The sequence below is a fragment of the Vanellus vanellus genome (genome assembly GCF_965231255.1).
Source record: "Vanellus vanellus genome assembly, chromosome: 4".
In the NCBI taxonomy this organism is placed as follows: domain Eukaryota; kingdom Metazoa; phylum Chordata; class Aves; order Charadriiformes; family Charadriidae; genus Vanellus; species Vanellus vanellus.
Window position 1 is genome coordinate 34882447 of NC_138909.1, and position 12150 is coordinate 34894596.

General features: G+C 49.6%; 1 protein-coding gene across 2 annotated transcripts; it reads left to right on the plus strand.

Moving 5' to 3' along the window:
* Positions 1–190: 190 nt before the first annotated feature.
* Positions 191–11086, plus strand: NOA1 (nitric oxide associated 1). Of its 2 annotated transcripts, XM_082482897.1 has the most exons (7): positions 191–1218; positions 1946–2110; positions 2950–3146; positions 5495–5626; positions 7829–7945; positions 9438–9555; positions 10146–11086. In XM_082482897.1, the coding sequence occupies exons 1-7, from the start codon at positions 231–233 to the stop codon at positions 10349–10351; spliced, it is 1923 nt and encodes a 640-aa protein (XP_082339023.1). In that variant the 5' UTR covers positions 191–230; the 3' UTR covers positions 10352–11086. The 2 variants fall into 2 exon arrangements, with proteins under 2 accessions (XP_082339023.1, XP_082339024.1); XM_082482898.1 differs by lacking the exons at positions 9438–9555; positions 10146–11086 and adding an exon at positions 9579–9743.
* The last annotated feature ends 1064 nt before the right edge of the window (positions 11087–12150 follow it).

Here is a 12150-nt window from a genome sequence, read left to right on the forward strand (position 1 = left end):
GGCGGCGGCGGCGGCGGCGACGGGCGGGAAGGGAGAGGAGCGGGCGGGCGGCGGAGCTCAGCGATGAGCGCCCGGTTAGCGCCGGCGACAGCGAGAGGGGCGGCAGAGCGGTTGCGCGCGCCGCCTCCCAGAAGGCAACGCGCGGGGGCGGGGAGTAGGCCGGCGCGCGTGCGCGGCTGCAGAGCCCCGCCCTTCTCCCGTCCGCCCGCTCGGGGGGAGCCGGCCCCGCCATGCTCCGACTGGCGCCGGTGCTCCTGGCCCGCCTGGCCCGCGCCCGGCCCTGGGCCCCGGTGCTGCGGCGTGGGGCGGCAGCCAGCGGCGAGGAGGAGCGGTTTGTCTTCCCCGAGTACGAGCCGGAGCCGAGCGAGGTGGCGGCAGCGGCAGTAGCAGCAGCAGCAGCAGCAGCGGCGGTGCCGGTGCCGGTGCCGGTGCCGGTGCCCAGCCGGGAACGGGAGCGGGAGCCGGGTAGGAGGCGGCGGGAGCGGGTCCCAGTGGTGGCAGCGGCGGGGCGGCCCGATCCGTCCGTGCCACCGAGCGGCGTGAGCTGCTCGGGCTGCGGGGCTGAGCTGCAGTGCCGCGACGGCGCGGCGCCGGGTTTCCTGCCGGCGGAGAAGTACCAGAGCCTGTCGGAGGGCCCCGACGGCGTGGCGGGGCTGCGGGGTGCCGTCTGCCAGCGCTGCTGGCTGCTGGCCCACCACGGCCGGGCCCTGCGGCTGCAGCTGCCGCCCGAGCAGCACCGGCTGGTGGTGAGCGCCGCCCTGCGCCGCCCGCCGCGCCACGGCCGCGGCCCGCTCCTCCTCTACATCCTCGACGTGCTGGAGCTGCCCGACCCGGTGCTGCCCCAGCTGCCGGGGCTGCTGGGCCCCGACACCCCCGCCGCCGGGCTGCTGGTGGTGGGCAACAAGGTGGACCTGCTGCCCGCCGACTCCCCCGGCCACCTGGGGCGGCTGCGGCGGCGGGTGGCGGAGGCCTGCGCCCAGGCCGGCCTGCGCGGGGCCCCGCTGGTGGACGTCCGCCTGGTGAGCGCCAAGACGGGCTTCGGGCTGGAGGGGCTGGTCAGCCGGCTGCAGCGCTCCTGGAAGTGCGCCGGGGACGTCTACCTGCTGGGCGCCACCAACTCCGGCAAGTCGACGCTCTTCAACACCCTCCTGCGCTCCGACTACTGCAAGTCCCGTGCCCCCGACGCCGTGGACAGGGCCACCGTCTCCCCCTGGCCAGGTCAGGGGTGCTGATGCTCTTCCCATCGTGGTGGGTCACCTGCAGTGTTGGGCACTCAGAGGCCAGCTAGCCCCAGGCCTCCTGCAGGGCTACACTCGGCCACCCCTGGGGTGGGGGGACCGATCACCAAACAGGTGCCTGCCACCACAAAGCATCGCCATTGTGGGCAGTGAGCTCCGGTGCTGTGCTGTGCTTTGAATCGTCACCTTCCTCAGGGTGGAAGGCATGTACAGAGGATGCTGTGTGTCTCGCAGCAGTAAGGGTCAGTGCTGGGTAAACCAGAGCTAGCCCGCTGTGCTCCCCTGGCAATGGGGACAATACCCAATCTGCGTGCCTTGGCATCTCGCTGTCAGTTAGGGGTGCCCTCCAATCTAGAGAGAGACTGGGAGGTGGACAGGTGAGCACCTGTAAAAGAACTGTAGGCCAAACCAAGCTACCTGGGTGTGGGACTTGCCTGGGGTGTATTAAGTCAGTCTGGGCACCACTTGGTTTTGAGACCTGTTTCCTCAAACCATAGGTGAGGGCAGATCTCAAGCGAGTGGATGCCTCCTTTCCACTACCCTGGCTGGGGAGACTAGTGATTTATGGAAGCAGCTGTAGTTCCACCTCTAACGTTGTGTTACTCCAACCCAAAAGTTTGAGAAGGATTTTTTTTTTTTTCCGTGTTCTGCAGACCTTAAGTGTGCCTGGCAGTCAGAGGCCCAAATGTACCTTCTGTTTTTTCCAGGAACAACACTGAACCTGTTGAAATTTCCAATTATTAATCCTACATGTGACAGGATATTCCGAAGGCAGGAGAGGCTGAAAGAGGAGGCAACAAAAACAGAAGATCAGCTAAGCAGTGAAGAAAAAAAGTACCTTAATCAGCTTAAAAAGCAAGGTTACTTAGTGGGTGAGTATTGCCTGAGTTAAAGGTATTGCCCCTCTGCCCCAGTGAAAATACTGCATTAAACAAAGGACTGTTAACTCCTTAATTTGCTATAGAATCCAGTTGGTTTTGGCAAGTAATTGCTTCCCACTCTGAAAGAACTCATTTCTGTTTAATTGTGGGAAGAACATGTTGTCTGTAGTAGCAATAAAAGATTTCCAAAGTTGCATTCAAGTTATTTTGACCAGTTTTTGTTCCCTGAGTAATGGGTGCAAGACCTCTAGCTCCTTTGTAAGTAGTATCATTAGTATTTCTTTTGAGTACTTTTCAGCTGTTGTAGTAGCATTGCAGTGCACCTCCCATCAGCATTTGCTAACCTAGTTCAGTTTACTATGATAATGCGTTATAGGCCATCTGTCATTCCCAAAGAAAGAAAACAAGTTTCATTTTTAAATAATCACATTTTGGCTGCAGGCCACAGTGGTTGTATGTCATTTTAGTATGTATCCAAAAGAGGGTCTTGCCGGAAGATAGCTCTGATTTTTCAAATAATTTTGTGTTTGACAGTCTAAGGCACTGAAAAAAAGAAGGCAGCCTGCTTTACTGTAAAACAGAAATAATGGAGTGTGTGTGATCTGGTCCCTGCTAAGGTTTTGGAGCTTGAGGAGTGCTAAGCAAGAATTGTAGAAGGTATTTCTTAGCATCTTGGCTTTTGAACACACAAATTTCTGCTTGTATAGCATCTTTATCACCTTTATATTACTGATGTGCATCTTTTTTAAGCAAAGGAAGGGACAGATGTCCAATTGAAGGAAAGGCAAGTTAATAAATTAATTACCAGGAAACCTTTCATTTTAATCCAGGAAGAGTTGGAAGAACATTTCAACAACAGAAGTCTAGCCCTGTGGTTGACTTTGACCCTGACATGCTCTCCTACAGCATAGATGAAGATCCCAGACATTCCCCTAGGAAGCGTGAGGAAAGAGAGGAGTTCACATACAATGAAGTGAAGGATGCTCGCTGGTGTTTTGACACTCCAGGGATTGTAAAGGAAAACTGCGTAAGTACTCTGTGGTGCTGTGTTTCGGGATGACAGGGTTTGGGAGGATTGTTCTGCCTTAGCTGTGCATGTGGGAGAGTAATTCTGCTGCAGTCCTGGGGTTAGGATTCTTTTGGTTTAGGCAATTGTGTTGAAATGTGGTTTGTATTTACTTGGGAAGGGTTCATTGTGTTAACACTGTTGCTTTTCTGAATAGTGCATACTGTGATCTTTGCAAAGGAATTGTATGACTGTGTCATCAAACTTGCTTAACATCTAAATGAAGGGAAGTAAGCAACAGGGCTGTAAGCAGATTTATACCAGCATCACCCAACGAAGCTTGCATTTTTTTAGCTCAACCAGCCTACTGAAAAAGGTGGAGCTTTAAAGGATAACCCGTGTTGTGTGACTGAACAAAATCTTTGAGAAAGCATTCTCCTGAAGCTAACAGGATCTGCAGTGTTCCTGTTAATAGTGCCAATGTGTCAGGCCTACCTCAGTGTTTCAGTGGAGCAATGGCTCTGAAGCCAGTGCTGATGTAGTGCACACATCCAAAGAAGTCGTGTTTTGATTTTTGATCGCTTTGATATATCTGTGGAGCTGCAGGTCACCTTTTGGGGAAAATTAAAAAGTACAAGGAGATAGGAAAGTTCTGAAGAGAAGGAAGTGCAAGAACTGTACTGAGACTGCGCAGCTGAAGTGCAGATACTGCTTTCATAAACACTAGAAAACTACTGGCTTTCTAGTAGATGTGTTTGCCAGATCCGGTAGCTGGTTCATGTCCAGTGTAAGGAGAGCCATCAGCTTAGAGACCTGGTTTGGTAACTGGAGATTGGGTGTGTTCTTCCTGTCTTCTGGAGCTAAATAAGCATGGAAATAAGTGGGCTTTCCTGCATCCAGAAATACGTGCTGCCATTTATGATTTTGATTATCATTGCTGTGCCTTTGGAGAGCTACATGTCAAGTTTCAGATCAAATTTTGTTTCTGCAGTCAGTGTTTGATCTGGCTGGAGGACAAGCGTATGGTCTATGTGGCAGATTTTGGCAGGGGAGATTTCTAGTGATGAGCAGGTTTGGGTTTTGTTTCTTATTTTGGAAGAAGAGGGAGGGAAAGTGGCTGTTAGCATACGATGGAATGACATTTTTGCCCTTACTCCCTGGAGGTTTGTTTTTAGCTGCTTCCTCAGGACTCCTTCCAAAGCCAAACTTCTTGAAAGCCTAGAAAATGATTACTGATAACTCTCAAATTTCGGTTTAAGCATTGTCAAACACATCAGAAAACCTGCAGCCAGCAGGGCAAAGCCTCCTCATCTTTTAGAATCAGGATTGAAGGCTGCCGTGACGTTCAAGCTAAAGATTATCTGCCTGTGAACATAAGAAGAGGATTCGCGGTTTTGGCTGCACCACAACCCTTGTTAGTTTTAATGCTGAATTGAGGTTAATCATCATGGCCAGACTGCTACAAACTTGTATTTGCATGACTGTGGCGTGGGGGGAAGCATTTCCCCTGTGAGTTCCCTGTGTTTAGGAAAGAGACGCCATCAACCTGGAGAGTAGTTGTTACCTTCAAGGCAGTGCTTCCTGAACTTTGCCTGCACATTGTTTCATAGCTGCGTTTGAACCGTGCTTCTTTAGGAAGCGATCAGACCGCTGTGACTGCAGCACTGCTGATTAAGTCACTGGCTTTTTAGTAGACTTTGGGGTGGATCATTTTACTGAAACAAGTTAGCACCTAAACAGATGAGCCAGTTAAGCCAGGAGATGGAAGGGAAGAGGAAGAAGAGGAATACAAGCAGCAGGAGCATTTGGGAGCCCTCACAGATGGGCGAGCTTGTTTCACTGTGCCCGGGGTAGGGATCCACACGATGGGGCAAGCTGGTCATCCTGCAGTTTTACTTGTTTAACAGTCTGATCCAGCACTTTTCTCTCAGTGAGATATTTGAGACTCGCTTTGCTGTTAGTATCGATTTGGCACTTTGTGTCACTGCCTAAGTGGATTAACCCAAATGTCAGAGCCAAAGGTGGTCTCCAGTTCATGGTACATGGCTGCACTCGTGTTAAAGCACAGTAAATCCTGTAAATCTTGCGTGAGCTTATTCCAGCCAGACCCAGGATTCGCAAATCCGTGGTCCAACAGGCTGCTGGCAGCTGTTTTACTTTGCTGTGGACCCTGCATTGCCATGGAAATAGGTGACATCCTTACCTCCTCCTGATTCTCAATTACTGTGTGGACCAGAATTGAACTGTTCTGTTAGATGTCACACTGCTCTATTTGATCTTTTTCCTCTAGCAATATAATACCAATATTAATTTCATTGTCCCTATTGAAACATCTGGAATAAGATATAACAGTACAACTTATTTTGCAGGTTTTAAATCTCCTGACAGAGAAAGAAATAAAGCTGGTTTTGCCAACACATGCCATTGTTCCACGGACCTTCATTCTCAAGCCGGGAATGGTCTTGTTTTTAGCAGCCTTGGGACGTGTAGACTACTTACAGGTAAGGGAAGAAAGGATTTTGGGAGCAGCTGCTTCATCTCTTGTTATAGTACCAGACAATAAAAGGCTTTCTGGGTAGCTTTCCCAGACACTTTCTGTGCTGCTTTTGAGATGATGAATCTGTTAATAAAGCACTGCATAAAGTCAGAATGCCTTTGGGTGGAGAGTTGGAGTTGAAAGGTTTGATACTTGTTACCAGTGTGCAATATTTTATATTTTATAATGGTAACTGCTTTTGAACGCTGACAAACGCCTTCAGTGTGATGTGCTTCCCATAACATACAAAGGCACAAGGCAGGGAGGGAGGGAAGGAGGAGAGTGCCTGAATTAACTGGGAAAATAGGTGGTTTTCCTCATTTCTGTGTTTCATGAAAGCTGTCTGCCAAGAGAGAAAAGCATGGGCATTTTTCTTTCCTGACACAGACCTCTCTGAAGAATTTTCCTAAGGAAGCAATTAAATGTACATCTATTTTAGTTTCTGTAAAAATGTTTTTAAAAGGTGCTGTGTCATCTGTGTCCTATCCTCCCCCAGCCTGTTTCTTCCATTTGTTAGAAATCTCATGCCATGCACCTTTATGGAGTTGTGTGGAGCTGACCTCCCATGATGTTTCCTCTGGAACGGGTGGTTTCTTCCACATAGGAGTCTAGCACTAACGATAATGCCTTTCTCAGTAGTTTCCCCCATTTTGGGAAGGGCTTGTGTGTATGGCTATTCCTTTGTTTCAGTCAGCTTTCCGAGATCACCATAGAAGTCTTGACTTTGTACTTTGCTGAGGACACTCTTGACGTGCTGGAAGAAAACCAGAAAGGTGAAGGGAACAGGGTTCTGTAAATAATAGTGTACCAGAGTGGTAGGAAAGTTCCATTGTAGTTAAGGTGAGAATCCAGAGCCCCAGACCAAAAGCCAGTTTGGCAGTACAGAGGAATAATTCCTCACTCGGGAAAAAATTGCTGTTTGTGAGGAGAGCGACCCAGCAGAAAAACCCCTGTCTTTACCCATACTGTGTTGGGCAAAGCTCTCGGGAAAGAACTACGCATGTTTGTTGGGCACTCTCAGGAACTTGAGAAAGCACCTGGATTTGCATGCCAGACAAAGTAGGACAGCGATACAGATGGTGACATCTTGCTGGCAGTAAACTCCCTCTGCAGAAACGCTGAGCACAGACGAGGCCTCTCATGTGATGAAGAGGATAGGGCAGGCAGTCTGGCCACAGGGCTGTCTGAGGCATTGTTTTGTCATGAGGGATGATTTTGGTTCTTGAGAGTTGTGGAGAATGCGTGTGATGTTGGCAGCCTGGGGAACCTGAGGTCAGGGTAAAGAAGTGTCACACCACCTCTCAATGAGAGAGGGTCAGGCTCAGAAACGTGTCCGGTACAGCAGGGCTGGCAGTTAGGCTTCGTGCTGTAAGCCTGTTCTCCATGTAGTGGTGCTCCTAGCAAGCTCAGCTGTGCACACGTAGGGCCCCAGAGATTCTCAGTATCTTTCTTAATCCATTTCTGTATAAGTCTTGCGTATCTTCATCTTCCGGAGACCTTGAAGGAAGACAGTTGCACTCAGACCACGACACAGGAGCCCCTGCCTCAGAATAGATCTGTGAGGAACTCGGAGGAATTGCTGCACTTGGGTTTCCTTATTTCAGGCTGCTAGCAGAGTTTGTAAAGGTCTTTCTCCTCTGTAACTTTGTTTGCTCTAAGTGCAAAAGTTATGAGAGTGCCTGCTGAAATTGCTCCATGTTCAGTCGTTGCATAGCTTGAGAGCAGCTTGGAACCAAGCATGGTTCGATGAGAGAGGCATGTTAGCAATGTAAAGTGATAGGAGAAGAAGCTCCAGGCACACGTCCATCACCTCAAATGCCAAATAACCACACAGAGTTTGTTCTTGGGAGTTAAACTTAAGCAAAAATATCTCTTGGATGATTTGCCTGAGCTGAGCAGATGTGATGGCAAGGCATATGGTATTGGGGGTGATTTGAGGCAGGATGGTGAAGCCATGGGTGCTTCTCCCATGGAAGCTCAGGTCCCCTGCTTATATAAACCCTGGCTGCTCTGCAGTGACAGAGGCAAGGACCCCTCCTTGGACAAGGAGGGCACATCAGTCAAAGAGGTTTTCAACATGCAGGAAAGAAATGGAGCAGGAGGGAGCAATTCAGGGCTGCTTTTCTGTTATCACAAGTAACGTCCTCCTCTTGTTAATGTATTTCAGGGAGAAAAGCCTGCCTGGTTTTCTGTTGTGGCTTCTAACCTGTTGCCAGTTCGCATTTCTACCCTGAGTAATGCAGATGCCATCTACGAGAAGCATGCTGGTCAGGAGTTACTAAAGGTAGGAGGAGATGCTGTCATGGCCTTTTGGTTGCAGGCAGGCAGGCTGTCCTGCCCACAGAAGCGCACTGGCTGGGGCACAGTTGACAGGGAAAACCAGCACATGTCAGGAGTTTGGGACTTCTGCCATGGGAGAGTGGAGATTTGTGGCATGGAACAGTCTTGCACAGACTGCATGGCTGCAGCTGTGGAAAAGAGCGCTGAGGATGATGCGTTTCAGCAGAGCTTCTGTTTCTAGCGTTCAGGCTGAAAAGAAGATTTGCGGTGCTCTGCTCTCTGACACTTGGCTTTTCTTGAACAGCCTTAAAGTGCAGGCAGCAATGGGGTTATTTTCCATGGCAAACTTCAGACTGGGGTTTCAGAACAGATTGCAGTTGAAAAATGTACCTTTCTTATTCTTTCCCTGCTGGATCCTCTGCACGTCCCTGCATATTTTGGTGGTCTGACTTTTTCCTTGGTATTGCCACATACTGTGTAGCACTTGCAGATTGATGGGGAACAGGGTGAGCTGTCCTTGTCCTGGCAGCTCCATCGAGAACACATTGAGAACAAGTGCTGTCACTCACATGAAGGTGGCTGGCTTGAGCCACCAGCTGGGTCCTATAGTGGGCACTGCATCTTTGCTCACCCCTCAGTGATCTCCCACTGGGTTGCTCCGGATGTGATCCTGATTCTGCTCTTGGCAAACCTGAAATAACTCCTGTAGGGTATTCAAGCCAGCTCTTACTTGGCTAACAACAGTCTAATATCTTTATTCCCACATGTGCTGTGATGTTATGGTTTGAGAAACCCACAACAATTTATCGTCCTTTAGACAATTATTCTCTCACCCAATGACCCCTCCCCACCTGGGAAGGGGAATCGGGGAAAACAAGGAAACCTGAGGGTTGAAATATAAACAGATTTAATAGAATAAGACTAGATAATTAACATTAATAACACTACAGAACCAATATTGATACTGATACCAATACAAAATATACAAGGATTATACTCAGCCAATTCCATCAGTGGGAAGCTGTGCTCTCCCAGCAGTGGACAGCAAATGTCGAACACTGCAAGCACTTTGTCTTCGGGAAGAAGGGAAGGGCTCAAAGTTCTGGCACCGGGGCAATAATTTCTCAGAATTGCAGCCATCAAGGGAGAGAGAGAGAACTTCTCAGCAAACTTTCTAATCTATATTGAATGTGATGTTCGTGGTATGAAATAATCTTGTTGGCCAGCTTGGGTCAAGTGCCCGGGTCTCGCTCCTCCTCATCCCTGCACCTGGCGAGCATGAAAACACTGAGACCTTGAAACCCACACACCATAGCTGGCTATAAAGTAAATATTTTCACAAATTCAGACACTGTAGTCTTCTAAAAGTGCACTTTTCCCAAGCATTAGAAGAGAAATTCTGTGTTGCTCAAACCAGAACATGTGCTCGCCAGTTTAAGGTAGTGCTAAAGCGTCTCTTGACTGTTAAATTTTTTTTCTCCATGTTTTGATGTTAGGTTCCCATGGGTGGGGAAGAGCGAATGAAAGAGTTCCCCCCACTTGTCCCTCAGGACATTACACTGAAAGGAATTGGTACTACTGAGGCAGTCGCAGATATCAAGCTTTCTTCCGCAGGTAATTCGATATTTCTTCATTAGTTTGCTTTTCAGGGTGTGCATCCTAGAAACATTGATGGGAAGAGGCCTCTGAAGGGATGAAGCTGTATTTCCTGCTCAGAGCAGGACTGGCACCAACACAAAATCTGGGCGGCCATGACTTTGTCCAGCTGAGGCTTGGCAACCTCCAAGAATGGACATTGACAACCATGCTGTACAGGATGACTACACCAGAATACTTTATGCTCTGGCTGCCATACAAGTTCCACAGCATGAGGAATGGCTGTGACATTTTCTGCTGTCCAGGTGAGAGAAGAAGGGCCATGGATTGGAAAGCTTTATTATTGTGGTTTTGGTAGTTCATACCCTCTCTCTGAAGTTCACCAGGAAAGAGCTGTGTCTGGGGAGAGTAAGATGTGGATTTAGGTGCTGCCTTCTATTGGGAAAGGGCTGGATATTACCTTTGAGCTTGGTTTCTCAAAGAAATCACACCTGAGTAGCTCAGGTTCTCCGCCAACACAGGAGGCACTGAGTTTGCATCAGAACCCTCATTCTGATACTAGTGGCTCATCTTACTGACTGTATGTATTTTTTTTTTTGGCTGTGCAGGCTGGGTGGCGGTGACAGCTCACGAGGAAGAGAAACTGCTGCTCCGAGCCTATACTCCCAAGGGTACCGCGTTGGTGGTGCGGGAGCCTCCCCTTTTGCCGTACATCAGTACCATCAGAGGGGCCCGGATCGCAGGCACTGCTGCCTATAGGACCAAAAAGCTTCCTTCCCTGGTGGAAAACCTGAAAACCACCGGGAAGAGATAGCACTTCATGTCCTCTGAGCAAGGCAGAAGACAGAACAGCCTCTGGAGAAACTTGTTGCTGATTGATATTTGGGAGAGCTTGGACTCCTTTTTAAAAGCAGACAGGCATGTTTTTGAAAGCAGGCTGGGGGGAAGTAAAGCGCCTGATTCCTACTCCACAAGCCCTGATACAGCTACTGAACTGCAGGCATTTTGAATGAGCTTAGTCGCTGGTACCTCGCTGTGAGAGGTGAAACAGCTTCTCCCTGGCACCTGCCAGTATCTATGAACAAATTCCTTTACATGTTCCCTCTTGAAATACAGGATGGAAACTCACCTGCCTGCCCTGGGCTGGCTTTGCTGCCTATAGAGTAGGTCTTCTCTTGCAGACATGCTCCATGGGTCAGAAACTATCACCTTGTTCTTGGAGGCTTTATGGTGTTTTCGGAGTTGAAAGAGGTGGGAGGGAGTGGGGAAGAGCAGGGAACGCTCCAGTGTGGGTATGACGCTCCTAGTGGTTAATAGTAATTCAACAACACCGCCCAAAAATCAGCTCCTTTCAGTCCTTCAAAATTTGAGGCAGGTGAGGGAGTGCAGCACCCTGATTTTGGATATAGGAAAGGTGAATTAATGAAAAGTAGGTCCGTTTGTATGCCTGAAGAGGAAACTTTTGCAACTTGCTGCTTTGGTTTGGTTTCTGTAGCTTGTGTAAAGGTTTCTGGAACTGAGGGTGTAGAATAAAACTCTTTCAAAGGCACTTACTCCTTTGTATCCTTTTCAAATTGCTGACAACACTCTCTTGTATAGGCATAAGCATCCTGCTAACTACACAAAAGCTCCAGCAGCAAGTCTTGTGTTAGAGGAAACTGTATCATGCCAGGTCTGACAGCCGAAGAGAGGCGAAGCTGCTCCAGCTCTGTCCTGCCAGGTCCTACCTCTAGTGAGGCTGAAGATATATTCCCAGTAGGCACAGAGCACACATATGTGCCACACACGTACGTGTCTGGTCACACAGATCACAGACAGACACACAGTACTTGGGAACACAGACAGCACCAACAGCCTGTGTGCACACATGCCCACGCATGGTAGATGCCTCCAGCTGCTGGGCTCGGACACTCAATCTGCCCAGAAACTGCTGGTTCCTGGATGACAGCCTCCCTCTTGCTGGCACCTGGAGATGTGAGCCCCTGAAGCTCCATGCCAGTCACCAGTACAGGCAGCCTGGCACACAGACACAACTGGCCAGGACTGCGCTGGTGCCGCAGATGAGATTCCCTCCCCAAGACAAAGACTTACTTTTCGCTCCTGGACAGAGGGGCTGATGGCTCTGCAAACACGGCCCTGAAAGGGCCCCAGACAGGTTGTTTATTCCTCAGGAGTCCTTCAGTTGTGTTTCTCTGTGCCCCTGTGCAGCTCTAGGCTTGTGCAGATGGGCCTTTGATGGGCTGATGGCCCTGGTGATGGTCCTGGGAGTAGCCTGGTGGGGCGTTATTTGGGCTCCCCATCCCACCACTGTCTGTGTTCTCCTTTGTGGGTCTGGAGCCTGGGCTGGAGAAGTTGCTTTAGTTTGGATGATGCTTAAAGATGCCTGTTCACTGACCTGCGCTGCAGCTATGTTGAGACAGCTCAACGGGGCCAGCCTGCAGAAACCCGGCACCAGCTCCATCTTGCTGCCTAAAATGACATTTCCATCCAGAGAAAGCAGACATGGAAAAAGGCACGGAACTCTCGGCTAAACTGGGAGGCAGGAGAAGGGTCTGGCTGCGATCTGTTCAGACTAGCTTGGCAAATCCAAACCAGGCATCCCCTATAACATTC

Bases quoted from the DNA above. Each gene is read 5' to 3' on its own strand.
- NOA1 (XM_082482897.1), top strand. From the start codon at position 231: ATGCTCCGACTGGCGCCGGTGCTCCTGGCCCGCCTGGCCCGCGCCCGG. The intron at 1,219-1,945 runs GTCAGGGGTGCT...TGTTTTTTCCAG, and splicing joins CACCGTCTCCCCCTGGCCAG to GAACAACACTGAACCTGTTG. The intron at 2,111-2,949 runs GTGAGTATTGCC...ATTTTAATCCAG, and splicing joins AAAGCAAGGTTACTTAGTGG to GAAGAGTTGGAAGAACATTT.